A 23,059-nucleotide genomic window follows, 5' to 3' on the forward strand; every position below is an offset into this window, starting at 1 on the left:
GAAAGACTCTATATGAGCTTGAGGTACAGAGCCCCACCACAGCCCTGTGGTATTCAGCGTGCGTGTAAAGGGAGCCCACGATTGGTTCAATCGAGGCCAGTTGCCCCTTGTAGATCTTTCCTCTTCCATGTTGCCAAAAGGGAGTGCGTCAAAATGTCTTGGGTCGACACACGCCATCACTAACACCTATTCTGTGATGTGTTAATAATTCTTGTAACTGTCGGGATATTACAACAGATATAAGTAGTACAAAGTGTACACAAACCGTCAGTGGTGAACCGACTCAATGTATCTGAAGCTTCAACTAGCGATGTATGGTAAGTAGTGTGTCCAACTAAATGCCTGTCAGCCGGATAATACGGAGTGTTCTCTGCTTCTTCGCAGCCACACTCTAGGACCCTAAATTTACACAGGTCAGATGCTACAACATACAGTCAAAGACAAACAGCGCTCTAATAATCAAAGACTTACCACTCAGCTATATTCAATGCAACACAGCGTTCATCTTGTAAGGTAGGCTCTGTCAATAATCCCACCAGAGGTCTGTAAGGGGGGTGGATGTGTAAAATGGAGTGTTGGTAAAAAATCAATGTCACATCAAGCCAGTCCGTGTAAACCAGTCTTAAGAAGTAACTAGAAAATGCATTTCCTGCAGAAAATGCGTTGGAATGCAGAAAGCTGAAATTAATTTCAAAAAGTTGCTTAAAGTACAGAAATGAAACAAGCTGAAATTATTCCAAACATTGCTGAAAGAATAGAAAAAGCTGAAATACATTTAAAAATTGCTCAAAATACAGATATGAGAAAAGCTGAAATGAATTTGAAAGAATTGCGAAATAAACTAAATGGGAGAAGCTTCTATGAATTTGAAAACACAAAAATAATAAAAGCTGAAATTAATTTAAACATTGCTGAAATAATAGAAATAGGAAAAGCTGAGAATTAAAAAATACATTTTGTAGTAATATAAGGTTTAGTACTATAGTTGTAATTGTGGTACTAGCAGCAGTAGAATAAGTAAGTACTCGTTTTACTAGTATTTGAAAGCAATTGTGGTGTTCCTATTGTTGAGGTACAGATAATCATTGAGGCTTTTATTTTGAAATAATGGAATTGGGTGGGGGCGGGGTTGGGAGACAGAATGTTTGTTATTCAAAGCAAATGGACTTGGTAAAATAGATTTATACAGCGCTCTTCTAGTCTTCTGACCACTCAAAGCGCCTTAACACTACATAACATCATTCACCCATTCACACACCAATGACAGGACCTACCATACACAGTGACACCTGCCCAACCAGTAACTAACATCCACACACACTGTCGTCACAGCTAGAGGAACAGACCGCCGAACCCTCTGATTGGAGGACGGCCGCGCTGCCCACTCACCCACAGTCGCCCTAAGCTAAGAAAACTAAAGTTATTAATTGATGGGCCTCATCAAACATTACAGTAAAAATGCCCTCCATTGGGGTTGAAATACTAGTAGTACTAGTAATATTAGTAGTGGTTGTAGTACTATTTGAAAGCGCAATAAGTATTCAACAAAACAGCTGAATCCTAAGCTTCATGTTTAAATAACATAATCATTGCAGCTTTTATTTTGAAATGATGGTGAGTGGGTGGGGGGGTTGAGAGACAGAATATATTAATAGGCCTCATCAAACATTACAGTAAGAACTCCCTCCATGGGGGTTTGAAATGATGAGAGAAGGTGGAGAGAAGGAGGTCATGTCAGGCTGCACTAATCAGATAATAAGGATCAGCTGTGAGTCACAGAAAGAGCCCCAGCTCGTTGGCGTGGCAACGGAGCAGCTGCTGTTAGCCCACAGACAGTTACTGAGAACCCACACCTCAAACAAATGCTTCCTGGAGCAAAACTATTTGGAGTAGCCAAAAAATAATTACATGTTGAGCGACACAAGACTCTACCGAACGTTTGAGTGTAGTTTTTATGTCTTTATGTCTTTTAAAACTGCTCTACCAACAGTTTACAAAACATGGACCCTCTCTTGTCTTCCGACTTTGCCCGCACTCTAGCGCTCACTCTAAATTCGAAAAGGACCCCAAAACTAGTGAAACATAATGAGTGATTATGAAAAAACTATAATAGATATCAACAAGCTGTTTTTTTCAGGAAATTGTTAAGACTTGTGTCAACATTTTAAAGTTTAAATGGTGTCTCTAGCTGAAAGATTGGAAAAGCTGAAAAAGTTGAACAAGTTTTGAAAGGATTTGAAAATTTAATCCATTGGAAACCATGTTAAAAAGGTTGATGTTTTTAATTTATATTAATTCAATTATAAGAGCTGAAAAGCTGAAAAGTCATAGCACCCCTCTCCTGAAGGAGCTGAACATTTTAATATTTGAATGGTCTTAATAGCTGAAAGTGTGAAGGAGTTGAAAGGTGCGGCGGAAGAAATAGAATAAGAACTAGAAAATGCATTTCCTGCTGAAAATGCGTTGGAATGCAAAAAGCTGAAGTTAATTTCAAAAAGTTGCTTAAAGTACAGAAATTAAACAAGCTGAAATTATTCTAAATATTGCTGAAAGAATAGAAAAAGCTGAAATACATTTTAAAATGGCTGAAAATACAGAAATGAGTAAAGCTGAAATGAACTTGAAACAATTGCAAAAAAACTGAAATGGGAGAAGCGTCTATGAATTTGAAATCACAGAAATAATAAAAGCTGGAATTAATTTCAAAAAGTTGCTTAAAATGCAACAAGCTGAAATTATTCTAAACATTGCTGAAAGAATAGAAAAAGCTGAACTACATAAATGAGAAAAGCTGAAATGAACTTGAAAGAATATCAAAAAAACTGAAATGGGAGAAGCTTCTATGAATTTGAAATCACAGAAATAATAAAAGCTGAAATTATTCTAAACATTGCTGAAATAAAAAAGGCTGAAATACATTTAAAAATTGCTGAAAATACAGAAATGAGAAAAGCTGAAACGAACTTGAAAGAATTGGAAAAAACAGAAATGGGGGAAGCTTCTATGAATTTGACAAAATACAGAACTAATAAAAGCTTAAATTACTTCTAAACATTGCTGAATCTTTTTCATTCAAACTTAGTGAACTTGTACACCGCTTTGCTAGTCTTCTGACAACTCAAAGCGCTTTAATACTAGATGACATCTCTCACCCATTAATACACTGATGACACAACCTACCATACACAGTGGCACCTGCCCATGTGCACAGAATAAACAAGACAGGAGAAGATCCTGGCAACAAGTCAAAATAAAATATAAAAACATTTTGCATGGTTGGTGAGTGCCTCAAAAGTTTGCAAATAGTGTAGAAATTACTGAAAGCTTCGTGGCGGTCCCATCAAAAACGCCCCTGGATACTTCCGGATAAGTTAACCGTCATGTCTTGATGATGTCATAAAGATGCGCGGTTTTGTGAAATAAACATGGACGCATACAGCGCCAATGACTAATACAAGTACTACGTGTTTCACTTGGACAATTAAATGTTAGTGGACACACACAAATACTACAGCCCCCATCTCGATTACAATTGTTCACTCCTCAGTGCGCAGTTTCGCCCACCAGCGAACCCCCTCCTCCCCCCTAACCCCGGCTGGTCCACCGTAACTTTTGACGTGCTTATTAACTGACGGACCTTCTTGCGGTCCGATGAAGGTTATTAATAGTATATTGAGTTGACGCTCTGTTGCGTAAAATAAAGACCAAACGATCTCCTGTCATTCGCGTAAGAAAACAAACTCACGTATCTGCAGCTCAATCCCCGAAGGAACAACGTCACGCCACTCCCGGTAACTTTTGACGTGCTTATTAACCTACGGACCTTCTTGCGGTCCGCGAAAAGGTTATTAATAGTATCACTTGCGTAAGAAAATAAACTCACGTGCCTGCAGCTTAATGACAACACCGAATGAACAACGTCACACCCACGGTTTAAGTCTCCAGCGGGGAGTAGCCTTGTTAGCAGTATAGCTAGCTAGTACTTATGGCTCTCACATGTCTCAAATATCTTACGGTCCAGCCTCCGCATTACTTACGGTCTGCTCATCCCGGGTCTCCGTCCCAACTCACGACACGCACGTCCATACGTACCGTTATCTAACCACGGTTAAACCTGCACGTCCCTGAGCTACGTCTTTATGGCCATAGATCAACAGCTGGTCGCTAATTAGCTCACGGCGAAGAGAGTGAAGAGATTTAGACAAAATCCACACCTCAAACAAATGCTTCCTGGAGCAAAACTATATGGGGTAGCCAAAAAATAATGACATTTTGAGAGACCCAAGACCCTATCAAACGCATGAGTGTAGTTTTTATGTCTCTGTGTGTTTTAAAACTGCTCAAACAGCCGTTTACAAAAAGTGTACCGGCTGTGTTTTTTTTTTTAAAATGTCGGCAGATTTGTATGGAAGCTTATGGGGCTCGGGGCAGACTTTGTCTCACAATCGGGCTCCTCACGCAAAAAGTAAATGACTCTGAGATTTCAAACTTATACGAGTCCAACCAGCACAAGCACGGCTAATGTTTTCTTTTTAAATGAAGGCTGAAAAGTGAATATTGTGGCCGTAAAGATAAAAGTGCCTCTTTTTTTTTTACTGAATCCTGACAAGGCGCTCACTCTAAATCGCGGGACCATCCGGAAAACTCCACTCTAAATTCAAAAAGGACCCCAAAACTAATGAAACATAATTAGTGATTATGAAAAAAGTATAATAGATATCAACAAGCTGTTTTTTTTAAATAATTGTTAAGACTTGTGTCACCATTTTAAAGTTTAAATGGTGTCTCTAGCTGAAAAAGTTGAAAGTTGAACAAGTTTTGAGAGGATTTGAAAATCTATTCCATTGGAAACCATGTTAAAAAGGTTGATGTTTTTAATTTATATTAATTCAATTATAAGAGCTAAAAAGCTGAAAAGTCATAGCACCCCTCTCCTGAAGGAGCTGAATATTTTAATATTTGAATGGTCTTAATAGCTGAAAGTGTGAAGGAGTTGAAAGGTGCGGCGGAAGAAATAGAAGAACTAGAAAATGCATTTCCTGCTGAAAATGCGTTGGAATGCAAAAAGCTGAAATTAATTTCAAAAAGTTGCTTAAAGTACAGAAATGAAACAAGCTGAAATTATTCTAAACTGAAAGAATAGAAAAGGCTGAAATACATTTAAAAATGGCTGAAAATACATAAATGAGAAAAGCTGAAATGAACTTGAAACAATTGCAAAAAAACTGAAATGGGAGAAGCTTCTATGAATTTGAAATCACAGAAATAATAAAAGCTGAAATTAATTTCAAAAAGTTGATTAAAATGCAACAAGCTGAAATTATTCTAAACATTGCTGAAATAGAAAAGGCTGAAATGAACTTGAAAGAATCGGAAAAAACAGAAATGGGGGAAGCTTCTATGAATTTGACAAAATACAGAACTAATAAATGCTTAAATTACTTCTAAACATTGCTGAATCTTTTTCATTCAAACTAAATGAACTTGGTAAATGGACTTGTACACCGCTTTGCTAGTCTTCTGACTACTCAAAGCGCTTTAATACTAGATGACATCTCTCACCCATTAATACACTGATGACACAACCTACCATACACATTGGCACCTGCCCATGTGCACAGAATAAACAAGACAGGAGAAGATCCTGGCAACAAGTCAAAATAAACCATTTTGCATGGTTGGTGAGTGCCTCAAAAGTTTGCAAATAGTGTAGAAATTACTGAGAGCTTCGTGGCGGTCCCATCAAAAACGCCCCTGGATACTTCCGGATAAGTTAACCGTCATGTTTTGATGACGTCATAGAGATGCGCGGTTTTGTGAAATAAAATGGACGCATACAGCGCCAATGACTAATACAAGTACTACGTGTTTCACTTGGACAATTAAATGTTAGTGGACACACACAAATACTACAGCCCCCATCTCGATTACAATTGTTCACTCCTCAGTGCGCAGTTTCGCCCACCAGCGGACCCCCTCCTCCCCCCTAACCCCGGCTGGTCCACCTTAACTTTTGACGTGACGGACCTTCTTGCGGTCCGCGATGAAGGTTATTAATAGTATATTAAGTTGACGCTTTGTTGCGTAAAATAAAGACCAAACGATCTCCTGTCATTCGCGTAAGAAAACAAATTCACGTATCTGCAGCTCAATCGCCGAAAGAACAACGTCACGCCCCTCCCCCGTAACTTTTGACGTGCTTATTAACCTACGGACCTTCTTGTGGTCCGCGAAAAGGTTATTAATAGTATCACTCGCGTAGGAAAATAAACTCACGTGCCTGCAGCTTAATGACAACACCGAAGGAACAACGTCACACCCACGGTTTAAGTCTCCAGCGGGGAGTAGCCTCGTTAGCAGTTTAGCTAGCTAGCACTCTAGCACTTATCGCTCTCACATGTTTGAAATATCTTACGGTCCAGCCTCCACATTACTTACGGTCTGCTCATCCCGGGTCTCCGTCCCAACTCACGACACGCACGTCCATACGTACAGTTATCTAACCACGGTTAAACCTGCACGTCCCTGAGCTACGTCTTTATGGCCATCGATCAACAGCTGGTCGCTAATTAGCTCACAGCAAAGAGAGTGAAGAGATTTAGACAAAATCCACACTTCAAACAAATGCTTCCTGGAGCAAAACTATATGGGGTAGCCAAAAAATAATGACATTTTGAGAGACCCAAGACCCTACCAAACGCATGAGTGTAGTTTTTATGTCTCTATGTGTTTTAAAACTGCTCAAACAGCCGTTTACAAAAAGTGTACCGGCTGTGTTTTTTTTTTTAAATGTCGGCAGATTTGTATGGAAGCTTATGGGGCTCGGGGCAGACTTTGTCTCACAATCAGGCTCCTCACGCAAAAAGTAAATAACTCTGAGATCCCAAACTTATACGAGTCCAACCAGCACAAGCACGGCTAATGTTTTCTTTTTAAATGAAGGCTGAAAAGTGAATATTGTGGCCGAAAAGATAAAAGTGCCTCTTTTTTTTTTACTGAATCCTGACACGGCGCTCACTCTAAATCGCGGGACAATCCGGAAAACTCCACTCTAAATTCGAAAGAAACCCCAAAACTAATGAAACATAATTAGTGATTATGAAAAAACTATAATAGATATCAACAAGCTGCTTTTTTAATGAAATTGTTAAGACTTGTGTCAACATTTTAAAGTTTAAATGGTGTCTCTAGCTGAAAGATTGGAAAAGCTGAAAAAGTTGAAATTTGAACAAGTTTTGAGAGGATTTGAAAATTTAATCCATTGGAAACAATGTTAAAAAGTTTGATGTTTTTAATTTATATTAATTCAATTATAAGAGCTAAAAAGCTGAAAAGTCATAGCACACCTCTCCTGAAGGAGCTGAACATTTTAATATTTGAATGGTCTTAATAACTGAAAGTGTGAAGGAGTTGAAAGGTGCGGCGGAAGAAATAGAATAAGAAAAATAAACTAGAAAATGCATTTCCTGCTGAAAATGCGTTGGAATGCAAAAAGCTGAAGTTAATTTCAAAAAGTTGCTTAAAGTACAGAAATGAAACAAGCTGAAATTATTCTAAATATTGCTGAAAGAATAGAAAAAGCTGAAATACATTTTAAAATGGCTGAAAATACAGAAATGAGTAAAGCTGAAATGAACTTGAAACAATTGCAAAAAAACTGAAATGGGAGAAGCTTCTATGAATTTGAAATCACAGAAATAATAAAAGCTGGAATTAATTTCAAAAAGTTGCTTTAAATGCAACAAGCTGAAATTATTTTAAACATTGCTGAAAGAATAGAAAAAGCTGAAATACATGAATGAGAAAAGCTGAAATGAACTTGAAAGAATATCAAAAAAACAGAAATGGGAGAAGCTTCTATGAATTTGATATCACAGAAATAATAAAAGCTGAAATTATTCTAAACATTGCTGAAATAAAAAAGGCTGAAATACATTTAAAAATTGCTAAAAATACAGAAATGAGAAAAGCTGAAACGAACTTGAAAGAATTGGAAAAAACAGAAATGGGGGAAGCTTCTATAAATTTGACAAAATACAGAACTAATAAAAGCTTAAATTACTTCTAAACATTGCTGAATCTTTTTCATTCAAACTTAATGAACTTGTACACCGCTTTGCTAGTCTTCTGACAACTCAAAGCGCTTTAATACTAGATGACATCTCTCACTCATTAATACACTGATGACACAACCTACCATACACAGTGGCACCTGCCCATGTGCACAGAATAAACAAGACAGGAGAAGATCCTGGCAACAAGTCAAAATAAAATATAAAAACATTTTGCATGGTTGGTGAGTGCCTCAAAAGTTTGCAAATAGTGTAGAAATTACTGAAAGCTTCGTGGCGGTCCCATCAGAAACGCCCCTGGATACTTCCGAAAAAGTTAACCGTCATGTCTTGATGATGTCATAAAGATGCGCGGTTTTGTGAAATAAACATGGACGCATACAGCGCCAATGACTAATACAAGTACTACGTGTTTCACTTGGACAATTAAATGTTAGTGGACACACAAATACTACAGCCCCCATCTCGATTACAATTGTTCACTCCTCAGTGCGCAGTTTCGCCCACCAGCGAACCCCCTCCTCCCCCCTAACCCCGGCTGGTCCACCGTAACTTTTGACGTGCTTATTAACTGACGGACCTTCTTGCGGTCCGATGAAGGTTATTAATAGTATATTAAGTTGACGCTCTGTTGTGTAAAATAAAGACCAAACGATCTCCTGTCATTCGCGTAAGAAAACAAACTCACGTATCTGCAGCTCAATCCCCGAAGGAACAACGTCACGCCACTCCCCGTAACTTTTGACGTGCTTATTAACCTACGGACCTTCTTGCGGTCCGCGAAAAGGTTATTAATAGTATCACTCGCGTAAGAAAATAAACTCACGTGCCTGCAGCTTAATGACAACACCGAATGAACAACGTCACACCCACGGTTTATGTCTCCAGCGGGGAGTAGCCTTGTTAGCAGTATAGCTAGCTAGCAATCTAGTACTTATGGCTCTCACATGTCTCAAATATCTTACGGTCCAGCCTCCACATTACTTACGGTCTGCTCATCCCGGGTCTCCGTCCCAACTCACGACACGCACGTCCATACGTACCGTTATCTAACCACGGTTAAACCTGCACGTCCATACGTACCGTTATCTAACCACGGTTAAACCTGCACGTCCCTGAGCTACGTCTTTATGGCCATAGATCAACAGCTGGTCGCTAATTAGCTCACGGCGAAGAGAGTGAAGAGATTTAGACAAAATCCACACCTCAAACAAATGCTTCCTGGAGCAAAACTATATGGGGTAGCCAAAAAATAATGACATTTTGAGAGACCCAAGACCCTATCAAACGCATGAGTGTAGTTTTTATGTCTCTGTGTGTTTTAAAACTGCTCAAACAGCCGTTTACAAAAAGTGTACCGGCTGTGTTTTTTTTTTTTAAATGTCGGCAGATTTGTATGGAAGCTTATGGGGCTCGGGGCAGACTTTGTCTCACAATCGGGCTCCTCACGCAAAAAGTAAATGACTCTGAGATTTCAAACTTATACGAGTCCAACCAGCACAAGCACGGCTAATGTTTTCTTTTTAAATGAAGGCTGAAAAGTGAATATTGTGGCCGTAAAGATAAAAGTGCCTCTTTTTTTTTACTGAATCCTGACAAGGCGCTCACTCTAAATCGCGGGACCATCCGGAAAACTCCACTCTAAATTCGAAAGAAACCCCAAAACTACTGAAACATAATTAGTGGTTATGAAAAAAGTATAATAGATATCAACAAGCTGTTTTTTTAATAAAATTGTTAAGACTTGTGTCAACATTTTAAAGTTTAAATGGTGTCTCTAGCTGAAAGATTGGAAAAGCTGAAAAAGTTGAAAGTTGAAGAAGTTTTGAAAGGATTTGAAAATTTAATCCATTAGGAAACCATGTTAAAAAGGTTGAAGATATTAATTTATATTAATTCAATTATAAGAGCTAAAAAGCTGAAAAGTCATAGCACCCCTCCCCTGAATGAGCTGAACATTTTAATATTTGAATGGTCCTAATAGCTGAAAGTGTGAAGGAGTTGAAAGGTGCGGCGGAAGAAATAGTAGAATAAGGCGGAATAAAGATTAGAAGAACAATACTTGGAATGCTTGAAGCATTCCAACTAACTAGAAAATGCATTTCCTGCAGAAAATGCGTTGGAATGCAGAAAGCTGAAATTAATTTCAAAAAGTTGCTTAAAGTACAGAAATGAAACAAGCTGAAATTATTCCAAACATTGCTGAACGAATAGAAAAAGCTAAAAATACATTTAAAAATTGCTGAAATTACAGAAATGAGAAAAGCTGAAATCAACTTGAAACAATTGCAAAAAAACTGAAATGGGAGAATTTTCTATGAATTCGAAATCACAGAAATAATAAAAGCTGAAATTATTTCTAAACATTGCTGAAAGAATAGAAAAAGCTGAAATACATTTAAAAATTGCTGTGTTGTTCTATGTTAACTTTTTGTAAAATGGATGTATAATCAGTTTAATCAATTCAATCAGTTATGACAAATCCATGTAATCGTGCAGTCTGTGTTCAATGTCCAATCAATACATGTTTTGATCCCTGATTACTGATTCAATTTTCAATCAATAAATGTTTGTCACAATTCTCGACTTTTCTTTTAAAGTCTTCAAAATCCCCGTGTAGCCTCGGATAGTGCTATTATTTGATTACTGTGTGGATGTTAAAAAGCCTTTAATTTTTGCCCACAAATGATAATTTACTCCTCGCGTGTTTCAGCATTAACTCTGATCATTTGTAGCCGGCATCGTGTGACGTCTGCCTTTGTTAGAGCGCTCTGTTTAGGACAGTTCTAATCAGTCTGTCGCTTCCACTCTGCCGCAACTCTCCCCATAGCAACCAGAGCCCCGCACACACAAGCAGCCGCTACGTCACACATAAACAAATGACTCTGTATCCAGTCAGCTGACGCTACCGGCAGCTAGCTTTCGTCGGCTAGCGCTACTATCGCGCTAGCTTTGCGGTGGCTGACAAGTTATGTCAGCAAGCGCAAACAAGTTGTACGAAGCTACTGCTGCTCTTGTATTTAGCCAGCTAGCCTACGTGGATAACCGTCACTCTGTCTGTCTGTCTGTCTGTCTGTCTGTCTGTCTGTCTGTCACTATTAGCTACGGAAATGGACGAGGGTCTCTGTTAGCTGTCCCTTTCCCGAGTACTGAAAGCAGCGCTTTACGCAGTGGCTGTTTAGCACAACAATGTCAAATATATACCTGTGTATGAACATCTATCTATCTATCTATCTATATCTATCTATATAGATATAGATATAGATAAATGCACACGTGTTATCTATCTATCGATTATTATCTATCTGATGGATACAACTCTGTGTATCCGGAACATATATATGTACATAACATCCGACTATTTTTATAATAAATGATAACACCAAATATGAAATGATAATCGTGTCCATAAATATTCAAAATAATAATTACTGAACTATAAAAGAGAGCAAAGAGAACAAAAACTTTGTTTCATGAGCACAAAACTCGCAAACGAGTTTTCCTGGACGAAGGGCTCGCGGACATGACGAGGCGGCGCGTGGACCTTCTAGAACATTGTCGGAGCCGCAGCGGCGCGAAAAATCCACTGCTGTCCATCCTGAACCGAGAAAGGTAGGTCACTTTGGTCCCTTAAAGATTCGATAAAAACGAGAGGCAAAAAAGCCGTGCTCTTTGAACCCCCTGCTTTGTATAACGTCAAACTTGGTCAAATAAATCAAAATAATATTAAAATGATATTAATTGAGAGGCTCGTGTAAAGACGTAACAGGTAGTTTAAATTTGAGAAGGCTGAAATGTTCGCCTTCAAGGGCTAGCATAAAACAGCACTCAGTTAATAGTAGGTAGCCTGTCTACATTCGATAAATACATACACCTGTTTAAAAATGAATGAAGACAGAAAATCTGCAAATGTCCATTTAGAAAAGACTTGCTGTGACTTTGACTATTTGTCTTTATTCATTTCAGAATGGCGTTAAGAAAAGTTCTTTCGTCGAAGCCCCAAACCCCTTACTTTAAGCCCCCGGCAATACACATTTGTGTGGTTGCACTGAAGGACCAGCATAGGGTCACGAGGTGGGACTTCCAGGACGGCAGAGCGGTGGCGGCCGTCACAAAAGCTAATGCCGTCATGGCCATCAGCGACGGGCACTCCGTGGCCAAAGTGACCCTGTATGAAGACCTGAAGGCCCAAGTTCAAGAGGGTGCTTCCTACGTGGTTCGTGGCTATAACCTGAGGGGCAATTCCCCTCCATATGCCTTTAATGTCTCAAGGGAGACAGAATTCTTTCGAAGCAGCGCCCTCGTCATCGACGAGAAATTACAAAACGAGGCCTTGAGGCTGATCAATCCTCGCTCGCCCCTGACCCCCCTCAGCACCTGCAGGGAATCTGCTGGTCTGGTCACGGTGGAAGGGGAGGTGGTCGAGGTAAGTAACTTTCCGTTTAACGGGACTGCGATATATATAGCCAATGTAGGTTGTTGCTGTAAAATTAAGAGTGTAAGTCCGCCGGACTGCAGCTATGAGAACATTAACACCCAAATCCACTGTGTTCAGGTGTCTGAGCTGAAGGAGGTGGTGGTGGCGAGGGACCGCGTGCCACTGCAAAACATCACGTTGAAGCAGGTGGGCTTTTTAATGAATGCCTATAGGTCACTTTGCATATTGTCAGCACAGTAATACACTATGTCATTCACAGGGGGAAACAAAGGTGCCCGTGTCCCTCTGGAGGGAAACCGCCCTCCACTGCTGTGAGATCGGGAACGTCCTGAGAGTGTCCCACCTGAGAGGGTCGGAGTCCAATTATGGATTCCGGCTCCAAACAACGGTGGAGTCAGCAATTGAGGTATGCCTACTAGGCTTTTTTTCTGCTTTTTCTTCATGTGTTAGTTACCTTGTTACGGTTATCCTCATCATCACAATAAATATGATAATGCATCAATTCAACAATGTATTTACGAAGCATGAAGCTGCATCAGATATTTTGTTGCGTATGCTATCAGTTTAATAGAACGTTTGTATGCTTGTGACCAAATACCTGCATGTCTTTCGCCAGGCGGTCAGTTCCACGGCAGCGGAGGAGGTTGGAGTTTACGGGGCAACACCGGCACGCGGGGCTCCCGGAAGCCTAAAAGTGCTCCTGGAGGACGACAGGACGCTGTTCATCGAGGAGAGCAAGTGGCTGCCAATAGCTGCCATAATGGAAGCGCCACCCTTACCGGTCAAAATAACCGTTAAAGGCAACACCATTGTCGCCATTGAAGCCATGCGGAAGGAGGAGTAGCTGTTTGAGTTTCTTTTTGTTGTTGCTGTTTTTGCTGTTGTTTTAATGTGTTCATTAGGAATCGGTTCTCCGTTGTTCAAATTACCTTTCACATTGTATAGGATGTTATTAATCAATTTGCCAAAGTTCATGTGTTCTGTTTTTGTTCTATGTTAACCTTTTGTAAAATGGATGTATAATCAGTTTAATCAATTCAATCAGTTTAATCAATTCAATCAGTTTATTCAATTCAATCAGTTATGACAAATCCATGTAATCGTGCAGTCTGTGTTCAATGTCCAATCAATACATGTTTTAATCTCTGATTACTGATTCAATTTTCAATCAATAAATGTTTGTCACAATTCTCGACTTTTCTTTTAAAGTCTTCAAAATCCCCGTGTAGCCACGGATAGTGCTATTATTTGATTACTGTGTGGATGTTAAAAAGCCTTTAATTTTTGCCCACAAATGATAATTTACTCCTCGCGTGTTTCAGCATTAACTCTGATCATTTGTAGCCGGCATCGTGTGACGTCTGCCTTTGTTAGAGCGCTCTGTTTAGGACAGTTCTAATCAGTCTGTCGCTTCCACTCTGCCGCAACTCTCCCCATAGCAACCAGAGCCCCGCACACACAAGCAGCCGCTACGTCACACATAAACAAATGACTCTGTATCCAGTCAGCTGACGCTACCGGCAGCTAGCTTTCGTCGGCTAGCGCTACTATCGCGCTAGCTTTGCGGTGGCTGACAAGTTATGTCAGCAAGCGCAAACAAGTTGTACGAAGCTACTGCTGCTCTTGTATTTAGCCAGCTAGCCTACGTGGATAACCGTCACTCTGTCTGTCTGTCTGTCTGTCTGTCTGTCTGTCTGTCTGTCACTATTAGCTACGGAAATGGACGAGGGTCTCTGTTAGCTGTCCCTTTCCCGAGTACTGAAAGCAGCGCTTTACGCAGTGGCTGTTTAGCACAACAATGTCAAATATATACCTGTGTATGAACATCTATCTATCTATCTATCTATATCTATCTATATAGATATAGATATAGATAAATGCACACGTGTTATCTATCTATCGATTATTATCTATCTGATGGATACAACTCTGTGTATCCGGAACATATATATGTACATAACATCCGACTATTTTTATAATAAATGATAACACCAAATATGAAATGATAATCGTGTCCATAAATATTCAAAATAATAATTACTGAACTATAAAAGAGAGCAAAGAGAACAAAAACTTTGTTTCATGAGCACAAAACTCGCAAACGAGTTTTCCTGGACGAAGGGCTCGCGGACATGACGAGGCGGCGCGTGGACCTTCTAGAACATTGTCGGAGCCGCAGCGGCGCGAAAAATCCACTGCTGTCCATCCTGAACCGAGAAAGGTAGGTCACTTTGGTCCCTTAAAGATTCGATAAAAACGAGAGGCAAAAAAGCCGTGCTCTTTGAACCCCCTGCTTTGTATAACGTCAAACTTGGTCAAATAAATCAAAATAATATTAAAATGATATTAATTGAGAGGCTCGTGTAAAGACGTAACAGGTAGTTTAAATTTGAGAAGGCTGAAATGTTCGCCTTCAAGGGCTAGCATAAAACAGCACTCAGTTAATAGTAGGTAGCCTGTCTACATTCGATAAATACATACACCTGTTTAAAAATGAATGAAGACAGAAAATCTGCAAATGTCCATTTAGAAAAGACTTGCTGTGACTTTGACTATTTGTCTTTATTCATTTCAGAATGGCGTTAAGAAAAGTTCTTTCGTCGAAGCCCCAAACCCCTTACTTTAAGCCCCCGGCAATACACATTTGTGTGGTTGCACTGAAGGACCAGCATAGGGTCACGAGGTGGGACTTCCAGGACGGCAGAGCGGTGGCGGCCGTCACAAAAGCTAATGCCGTCATGGCCATCAGCGACGGGCACTCCGTGGCCAAAGTGACCCTGTATGAAGACCTGAAGGCCCAAGTTCAAGAGGGTGCTTCCTACGTGGTTCGTGGCTATAACCTGAGGGGCAATTCCCCTCCATATGCCTTTAATGTCTCAAGGGAGACAGAATTCTTTCGAAGCAGCGCCCTCGTCATCGACGAGAAATTACAAAACGAGGCCTTGAGGCTGATCAATCCTCGCTCGCCCCTGACCCCCCTCAGCACCTGCAGGGAATCTGCTGGTCTGGTCACGGTGGAAGGGGAGGTGGTCGAGGTAAGTAACTTTCCGTTTAACGGGACTGCGATATATATAGCCAATGTAGGTTGTTGCTGTAAAATTAAGAGTGTAAGTCCGCCGGACTGCAGCTATGAGAACATTAACACCCAAATCCACTGTGTTCAGGTGTCTGAGCTGAAGGAGGTGGTGGTGGCGAGGGACCGCGTGCCACTGCAAAACATCACGTTGAAGCAGGTGGGCTTTTTAATGAATGCCTATAGGTCACTTTGCATATTGTCAGCACAGTAATACACTATGTCATTCACAGGGGGAAACAAAGGTGCCCGTGTCCCTCTGGAGGGAAACCGCCCTCCACTGCTGTGAGATCGGGAACGTCCTGAGAGTGTCCCACCTGAGAGGGTCGGAGTCCAATTATGGATTCCGGCTCCAAACAACGGTGGAGTCAGCAATTGAGGTATGCCTACTAGGCTTTTTTTCTGCTTTTTCTTCATGTGTTAGTTACCTTGTTACGGTTATCCTCATCATCACAATAAATATGATAATGCATCAATTCAACAATGTATTTACGAAGCATGAAGCTGCATCAGATATTTTGTTGCGTATGCTATCAGTTTAATAGAACGTTTGTATGCTTGTGACCAAATACCTGCATGTCTTTCGCCAGGCGGTCAGTTCCACGGCAGCGGAGGAGGTTGGAGTTTACGGGGCAACACCGGCACGCGGGGCTCCCGGAAGCCTAAAAGTGCTCCTGGAGGACGACAGGACGCTGTTCATCGAGGAGAGCAAGTGGCTGCCAATAGCTGCCATAATGGAAGCGCCACCCTTACCGGTCAAAATAACCGTTAAAGGCAACACCATTGTCGCCATTGAAGCCATGCGGAAGGAGGAGTAGCTGTTTGAGTTTCTTTTTGTTGTTGCTGTTTTTGCTGTTGTTTTAATGTGTTCATTAGGAATCGGTTCTCCGTTGTTCAAATTACCTTTCACATTGTATAGGATGTTATTAATCAATTTGCCAAAGTTCATGTGTTCTGTTTTTGTTCTATGTTAACCTTTTGTAAAATGGATGTATAATCAGTTTAATCAATTCAATCAGTTTAATCAATTCAATCAGTTTATTCAATTCAATCAGTTATGACAAATCCATGTAATCGTGCAGTCTGTGTTCAATGTCCAATCAATACATGTTTTAATCTCTGATTACTGATTCAATTTTCAATCAATAAATGTTTGTCACAATTCTCGACTTTTCTTTTAAAGTCTTCAAAATCCCCGTGTAGCCACGGATAGTGCTATTATTTGATTACTGTGTGGATGTTAAAAAGCCTTTAATTTTTGCCCACAAATGATAATTTACTCCTCGCGTGTTTCAGCATTAACTCTGATCATTTGTAGCCGGCATCGTGTGACGTCTGCCTTTGTTAGAGCGCTCTGTTTAGGACAGTTCTAATCAGTCTGTCGCTTCCACTCTGCCGCAACTCTCCCCATAGCAACCAGAGCCCCGCACACACAAGCAGCCGCTACGTCACACATAAACAAATGACTCTGTATCCAGTCAGCTGACGCTACCGGCAGCTAGCTTTCGTCGGCTAGCGCTACTATCGCGCTAGCTTTGCGGTGGCTGACAAGTTATGTCAGCAAGCGCAAACAAGTTGTACGAAGCTACTGCTGCTCTTGTATTTAGCCAGCTAGCCTACGTGGATAACCGTCACTCTGTCTGTCTGTCTGTCTGTCTGTCTGTCTGTCTGTCTGTCACTATTAGCTACGGAAATGGACGAGGGTCTCTGTTAGCTGTCCCTTTCCCGAGTACTGAAAGCAGCGCTTTACGCAGTGGCTGTTTAGCACAACAATGTCAAATATATACCTGTGTATGAACATCTATCTATCTATCTATCTATATCTATCTATATAGATATAGATATAGATAAATGCACACGTGTTATCTATCTATCGATTATTATCTATCTGATGGATACAACTCTGTGTATCCGGAACATATATATGTACATAACATCCGACTATTTTTATAATAAATGATAACACCAAATATGAAATGATAATCGTGTCCATAAATATTCAAAATAATAATTACTGAACTATAAAAGAGAGCAAAGAGAACAAAAACTTTGTTTCATGAGCACAAAACTCGCAAACGAGTTTTCCTGGACGAAGGGCTCGCGGACATGACGAGGCGGCGCGTGGACCTTCTAGAACATTGTCGGAGCCGCAGCGGCGCGAAAAATCCACTGCTGTCCATCCTGAACCGAGAAAGGTAGGTCACTTTGGTCCCTTAAAGATTCGATAAAAACGAGAGGCAAAAAAGCCGTGCTCTTTGAACCCCCTGCTTTGTATAACGTCAAACTTGGTCAAATAAATCAAAATAATATTAAAATGATATTAATTGAGAGGCTCGTGTAAAGACGTAACAGGTAGTTTAAATTTGAGAAGGCTGAAATGTTCGCCTTCAAGGGCTAGCATAAAACAGCACTCAGTTAATAGTAGGTAGCCTGTCTACATTCGATAAATACATACACCTGTTTAAAAATGAATGAAGACAGAAAATCTGCAAATGTCCATTTAGAAAAGACTTGCTGTGACTTTGACTATTTGTCTTTATTCATTTCAGAATGGCGTTAAGAAAAGTTCTTTCGTCGAAGCCCCAAACCCCTTACTTTAAGCCCCCGGCAATACACATTTGTGTGGTTGCACTGAAGGACCAGCATAGGGTCACGAGGTGGGACTTCCAGGACGGCAGAGCGGTGGCGGCCGTCACAAAAGCTAATGCCGTCATGGCCATCAGCGACGGGCACTCCGTGGCCAAAGTGACCCTGTATGAAGACCTGAAGGCCCAAGTTCAAGAGGGTGCTTCCTACGTGGTTCGTGGCTATAACCTGAGGGGCAATTCCCCTCCATATGCCTTTAATGTCTCAAGGGAGACAGAATTCTTTCGAAGCAGCGCCCTCGTCATCGACGAGAAATTACAAAACGAGGCCTTGAGGCTGATCAATCCTCGCTCGCCCCTGACCCCCCTCAGCACCTGCAGGGAATCTGCTGGTCTGGTCACGGTGGAAGGGGAGGTGGTCGAGGTAAGTAACTTTCCGTTTAACGGGACTGCGATATATATAGCCAATGTAGGTTGTTGCTGTAAAATTAAGAGTGTAAGTCCGCCGGACTGCAGCTATGAGAACATTAACACCCAAATCCACTGTGTTCAGGTGTCTGAGCTGAAGGAGGTGGTGGTGGCGAGGGACCGCGTGCCACTGCAAAACATCACGTTGAAGCAGGTGGGCTTTTTAATGAATGCCTATAGGTCACTTTGCATATTGTCAGCACAGTAATACACTATGTCATTCACAGGGGGAAACAAAGGTGCCCGTGTCCCTCTGGAGGGAAACCGCCCTCCACTGCTGTGAGATCGGGAACGTCCTGAGAGTGTCCCACCTGAGAGGGTCGGAGTCCAATTATGGATTCCGGCTCCAAACAACGGTGGAGTCAGCAATTGAGGTATGCCTACTAGGCTTTTTTTCTGCTTTTTCTTCATGTGTTAGTTACCTTGTTACGGTTATCCTCATCATCACAATAAATATGATAATGCATCAATTCAACAATGTATTTACGAAGCATGAAGCTGCATCAGATATTTTGTTGCGTATGCTATCAGTTTAATAGAACGTTTGTATGCTTGTGACCAAATACCTGCATGTCTTTCGCCAGGCGGTCAGTTCCACGGCAGCGGAGGAGGTTGGAGTTTACGGGGCAACACCGGCACGCGGGGCTCCCGGAAGCCTAAAAGTGCTCCTGGAGGACGACAGGACGCTGTTCATCGAGGAGAGCAAGTGGCTGCCAATAGCTGCCATAATGGAAGCGCCACCCTTACCGGTCAAAATAACCGTTAAAGGCAACACCATTGTCGCCATTGAAGCCATGCGGAAGGAGGAGTAGCTGTTTGAGTTTCTTTTTGTTGTTGCTGTTTTTGCTGTTGTTTTAATGTGTTCATTAGGAATCGGTTCTCCGTTGTTCAAATTACCTTTCACATTGTATAGGATGTTATTAATCAATTTGCCAAAGTTCATGTGTTCTGTTTTTGTTCTATGTTAACCTTTTGTAAAATGGATGTATAATCAGTTTAATCAATTCAATCAGTTTAATCAATTCAATCAGTTTATTCAATTCAATCAGTTATGACAAATCCATGTAATCGTGCAGTCTGTGTTCAATGTCCAATCAATACATGTTTTAATCTCTGATTACTGATTCAATTTTCAATCAATAAATGTTTGTCACAATTCTCGACTTTTCTTTTAAAGTCTTCAAAATCCCCGTGTAGCCACGGATAGTGCTATTATTTGATTACTGTGTGGATGTTAAAAAGCCTTTAATTTTTGCCCACAAATGATAATTTACTCCTCGCGTGTTTCAGCATTAACTCTGATCATTTGTAGCCGGCATCGTGTGACGTCTGCCTTTGTTAGAGCGCTCTGTTTAGGACAGTTCTAATCAGTCTGTCGCTTCCACTCTGCCGCAACTCTCCCCATAGCAACCAGAGCCCCGCACACACAAGCAGCCGCTACGTCACACATAAACAAATGACTCTGTATCCAGTCAGCTGACGCTACCGGCAGCTAGCTTTCGGCGGCTAGCGCTACTATCGCGCTAGCTTTGCGGTGGCTGACAAGTTATGTCAGCAAGCGCAAACAAGTTGTACGAAGCTACTGCTGCTCTTGTATTTAGCCAGCTAGCCTACGTGGATAACCGTCACTCTGTCTGTCTGTCTGTCTGTCTGTCTGTCTGTCTGTCTGTCTGTCACTATTAGCTACGGAAATGGACGAGGGTCTCTGTTAGCTGTCCCTTTCCCGAGTACTGAAAGCAGCGCTTTACGCAGTGGCTGTTTAGCACAACAATGTCAAATATATACCTGTGTATGAACATCTATCTATCTATCTATCTATATCTATCTATATAGATATAGATATAGATAAATGCACACGTGTTATCTATCTATCGATTATTATCTATCTGATGGATACAACTCTGTGTATCCGGAACATATATATGTACATAACATCCGACTATTTTTATAATAAATGATAACACCAAATATGAAATGATAATCGTGTCCATAAATATTCAAAATAATAATTACTGAACTATAAAAGAGAGCAAAGAGAACAAAAACTTTGTTTCATGAGCACAAAACTCGCAAACGAGTTTTCCTGGACGAAGGGCTCGCGGACATGACGAGGCGGCGCGTGGACCTTCTAGAACATTGTCGGAGCCGCAGCGGCGCGAAAAATCCACTGCTGTCCATCCTGAACCGAGAAAGGTAGGTCACTTTGGTCCCTTAAAGATTCGATAAAAACGAGAGGCAAAAAAGCCGTGCTCTTTGAACCCCCTGCTTTGTATAACGTCAAACTTGGTCAAATAAATCAAAATAATATTAAAATGATATTAATTGAGAGGCTCGTGTAAAGACGTAACAGGTAGTTTAAATTTGAGAAGGCTGAAATGTTCGCCTTCAAGGGCTAGCATAAAACAGCACTCAGTTAATAGTAGGTAGCCTGTCTACATTCGATAAATACATACACCTGTTTAAAAATGAATGAAGACAGAAAATCTGCAAATGTCCATTTAGAAAAGACTTGCTGTGACTTTGACTATTTGTCTTTATTCATTTCAGAATGGCGTTAAGAAAAGTTCTTTCGTCGAAGCCCCAAACCCCTTACTTTAAGCCCCCGGCAATACACATTTGTGTGGTTGCACTGAAGGACCAGCATAGGGTCACGAGGTGGGACTTCCAGGACGGCAGAGCGGTGGCGGCCGTCACAAAAGCTAATGCCGTCATGGCCATCAGCGACGGGCACTCCGTGGCCAAAGTGACCCTGTATGAAGACCTGAAGGCCCAAGTTCAAGAGGGTGCTTCCTACGTGGTTCGTGGCTATAACCTGAGGGGCAATTCCCCTCCATATGCCTTTAATGTCTCAAGGGAGACAGAATTCTTTCGAAGCAGCGCCCTCGTCATCGACGAGAAATTACAAAACGAGGCCTTGAGGCTGATCAATCCTCGCTCGCCCCTGACCCCCCTCAGCACCTGCAGGGAATCTGCTGGTCTGGTCACGGTGGAAGGGGAGGTGGTCGAGGTAAGTAACTTTCCGTTTAACGGGACTGCGATATATATAGCCAATGTAGGTTGTTGCTGTAAAATTAAGAGTGTAAGTCCGCCGGACTGCAGCTATGAGAACATTAACACCCAAATCCACTGTGTTCAGGTGTCTGAGCTGAAGGAGGTGGTGGTGGCGAGGGACCGCGTGCCACTGCAAAACATCACGTTGAAGCAGGTGGGCTTTTTAATGAATGCCTATAGGTCACTTTGCATATTGTCAGCACAGTAATACACTATGTCATTCACAGGGGGAAACAAAGGTGCCCGTGTCCCTCTGGAGGGAAACCGCCCTCCACTGCTGTGAGATCGGGAACGTCCTGAGAGTGTCCCACCTGAGAGGGTCGGAGTCCAATTATGGATTCCGGCTCCAAACAACGGTGGAGTCAGCAATTGAGGTATGCCTACTAGGCTTTTTTTCTGCTTTTTCTTCATGTGTTAGTTACCTTGTTACGGTTATCCTCATCATCACAATAAATATGATAATGCATCAATTCAACAATGTATTTACGAAGCATGAAGCTGCATCAGATATTTTGTTGCGTATGCTATCAGTTTAATAGAACGTTTGTATGCTTGTGACCAAATACCTGCATGTCTTTCGCCAGGCGGTCAGTTCCACGGCAGCGGAGGAGGTTGGAGTTTACGGGGCAACACCGGCACGCGGGGCTCCCGGAAGCCTAAAAGTGCTCCTGGAGGACGACAGGACGCTGTTCATCGAGGAGAGCAAGTGGCTGCCAATAGCTGCCATAATGGAAGCGCCACCCTTACCGGTCAAAATAACCGTTAAAGGCAACACCATTGTCGCCATTGAAGCCATGCGGAAGGAGGAGTAGCTGTTTGAGTTTCTTTTTGTTGTTGCTGTTTTTGCTGTTGTTTTAATGTGTTCATTAGGAATCGGTTCTCCGTTGTTCAAATTACCTTTCACATTGTATAGGATGTTATTAATCAATTTGCCAAAGTTCATGTGTTCTGTTTTTGTTCTATGTTAACCTTTTGTAAAATGGATGTATAATCAGTTTAATCAATTCAATCAGTTTAATCAATTCAATCAGTTTATTCAATTCAATCAGTTATGACAAATCCATGTAATCGTGCAGTCTGTGTTCAATGTCCAATCAATACATGTTTTAATCTCTGATTACTGATTCAATTTTCAATCAATAAATGTTTGTCACAATTCTCGACTTTTCTTTTAAAGTCTTCAAAATCCCCGTGTAGCCACGGATAGTGCTATTATTTGATTACTGTGTGGATGTTAAAAAGCCTTTAATTTTTGCCCACAAATGATAATTTACTCCTCGCGTGTTTCAGCATTAACTCTGATCATTTGTAGCCGGCATCGTGTGACGTCTGCCTTTGTTAGAGCGCTCTGTTTAGGACAGTTCTAATCAGT

At 41.2% G+C, this 23,059-nt stretch overlaps 4 protein-coding genes across 8 annotated transcripts; all 4 read left to right on the top strand.

Annotated features, from left to right (window-relative positions):
- Window positions 1–10,405: 10,405 nt before the first annotated feature.
- On the top strand, window positions 10,406–13,362 carry LOC119206990 (uncharacterized). Of its 2 annotated transcripts, XM_062557359.1 has the most exons (5): window positions 10,407–11,684; window positions 12,039–12,498; window positions 12,628–12,696; window positions 12,770–12,916; window positions 13,127–13,362. In XM_062557359.1, the coding sequence occupies exons 1-5, from the start codon at window positions 11,596–11,598 to the stop codon at window positions 13,352–13,354; spliced, it is 993 nt and encodes a 330-aa protein (XP_062413343.1). In that variant the 5' UTR covers window positions 10,407–11,595; the 3' UTR covers window positions 13,355–13,362. The 2 variants fall into 2 exon arrangements, with proteins under 2 accessions (XP_062413342.1, XP_062413343.1); XM_062557358.1 differs by having other exon boundaries at window positions 10,406–11,684; window positions 12,039–12,696.
- A 1,243-nt stretch (window positions 13,363–14,605) lies between these two features.
- Window positions 14,606–16,409, top strand: LOC119206991 (uncharacterized). 2 transcript variants are annotated; one of them, XM_062557355.1, is made up of 5 exons: window positions 14,606–14,731; window positions 15,086–15,545; window positions 15,675–15,743; window positions 15,817–15,963; window positions 16,174–16,409. In XM_062557355.1, the coding sequence occupies exons 1-5, from the start codon at window positions 14,643–14,645 to the stop codon at window positions 16,399–16,401; spliced, it is 993 nt and encodes a 330-aa protein (XP_062413339.1). In that variant the 5' UTR covers window positions 14,606–14,642; the 3' UTR covers window positions 16,402–16,409. The 2 variants fall into 2 exon arrangements, with proteins under 2 accessions (XP_062413339.1, XP_062413338.1); XM_062557354.1 differs by having other exon boundaries at window positions 15,086–15,743.
- A 1,243-nt stretch (window positions 16,410–17,652) lies between these two features.
- Window positions 17,653–20,131, top strand: LOC119222478 (uncharacterized). Of its 2 annotated transcripts, XM_062557357.1 has the most exons (5): window positions 17,653–17,778; window positions 18,133–18,592; window positions 18,722–18,790; window positions 18,864–19,010; window positions 19,221–20,131. In XM_062557357.1, the coding sequence occupies exons 1-5, from the start codon at window positions 17,690–17,692 to the stop codon at window positions 19,446–19,448; spliced, it is 993 nt and encodes a 330-aa protein (XP_062413341.1). In that variant the 5' UTR covers window positions 17,653–17,689; the 3' UTR covers window positions 19,449–20,131. The 2 variants fall into 2 exon arrangements, with proteins under 2 accessions (XP_062413341.1, XP_062413340.1); XM_062557356.1 differs by having other exon boundaries at window positions 18,133–18,790.
- Window positions 20,132–20,147: 16 nt separating this feature from the next.
- LOC134104063 (uncharacterized) lies at window positions 20,148–22,507 on the top strand. Of its 2 annotated transcripts, XM_062557362.1 has the most exons (5): window positions 20,148–20,829; window positions 21,184–21,643; window positions 21,773–21,841; window positions 21,915–22,061; window positions 22,272–22,507. In XM_062557362.1, the coding sequence occupies exons 1-5, from the start codon at window positions 20,741–20,743 to the stop codon at window positions 22,497–22,499; spliced, it is 993 nt and encodes a 330-aa protein (XP_062413346.1). In that variant the 5' UTR covers window positions 20,148–20,740; the 3' UTR covers window positions 22,500–22,507. The 2 variants fall into 2 exon arrangements, with proteins under 2 accessions (XP_062413346.1, XP_062413345.1); XM_062557361.1 differs by having other exon boundaries at window positions 21,184–21,841.
- The last annotated feature ends 552 nt before the right edge of the window (window positions 22,508–23,059 follow it).

This window comes from Pungitius pungitius, chromosome 14 (genome assembly GCF_949316345.1).
Source record: "Pungitius pungitius chromosome 14, fPunPun2.1, whole genome shotgun sequence".
Taxonomy (NCBI): Eukaryota; Metazoa; Chordata; class Actinopteri; order Perciformes; family Gasterosteidae; genus Pungitius; species Pungitius pungitius.

Excerpts from the sequence above, each read along its gene's own strand:
- LOC134104063 (XM_062557361.1), top strand. The coding sequence starts at position 20,741 with ATGACGAGGCGGCGCGTGGACCTTCTAGAACATTGTCGGAGCCGCAGC. Across the intron at positions 20,830-21,183 it reads TCCATCCTGAACCGAGAAAG|AATGGCGTTAAGAAAAGTTC; the intron begins GTAGGTCACTTT and ends TATTCATTTCAG. Across the intron at positions 22,062-22,271 it reads CGGTGGAGTCAGCAATTGAG|GCGGTCAGTTCCACGGCAGC; the intron begins GTATGCCTACTA and ends GTCTTTCGCCAG.
- LOC119222478 (XM_062557356.1), top strand. The coding sequence starts at position 17,690 with ATGACGAGGCGGCGCGTGGACCTTCTAGAACATTGTCGGAGCCGCAGC. Across the intron at positions 17,779-18,132 it reads TCCATCCTGAACCGAGAAAG|AATGGCGTTAAGAAAAGTTC; the intron begins GTAGGTCACTTT and ends TATTCATTTCAG. Across the intron at positions 19,011-19,220 it reads CGGTGGAGTCAGCAATTGAG|GCGGTCAGTTCCACGGCAGC; the intron begins GTATGCCTACTA and ends GTCTTTCGCCAG.
- LOC119206990 (XM_062557358.1), top strand. The coding sequence starts at position 11,596 with ATGACGAGGCGGCGCGTGGACCTTCTAGAACATTGTCGGAGCCGCAGC. Across the intron at positions 12,697-12,769 it reads AAAACATCACGTTGAAGCAG|GGGGAAACAAAGGTGCCCGT; the intron begins GTGGGCTTTTTA and ends TGTCATTCACAG. Across the intron at positions 12,917-13,126 it reads CGGTGGAGTCAGCAATTGAG|GCGGTCAGTTCCACGGCAGC; the intron begins GTATGCCTACTA and ends GTCTTTCGCCAG.
- LOC119206991 (XM_062557354.1), top strand. The coding sequence starts at position 14,643 with ATGACGAGGCGGCGCGTGGACCTTCTAGAACATTGTCGGAGCCGCAGC. Across the intron at positions 14,732-15,085 it reads TCCATCCTGAACCGAGAAAG|AATGGCGTTAAGAAAAGTTC; the intron begins GTAGGTCACTTT and ends TATTCATTTCAG. Across the intron at positions 15,964-16,173 it reads CGGTGGAGTCAGCAATTGAG|GCGGTCAGTTCCACGGCAGC; the intron begins GTATGCCTACTA and ends GTCTTTCGCCAG.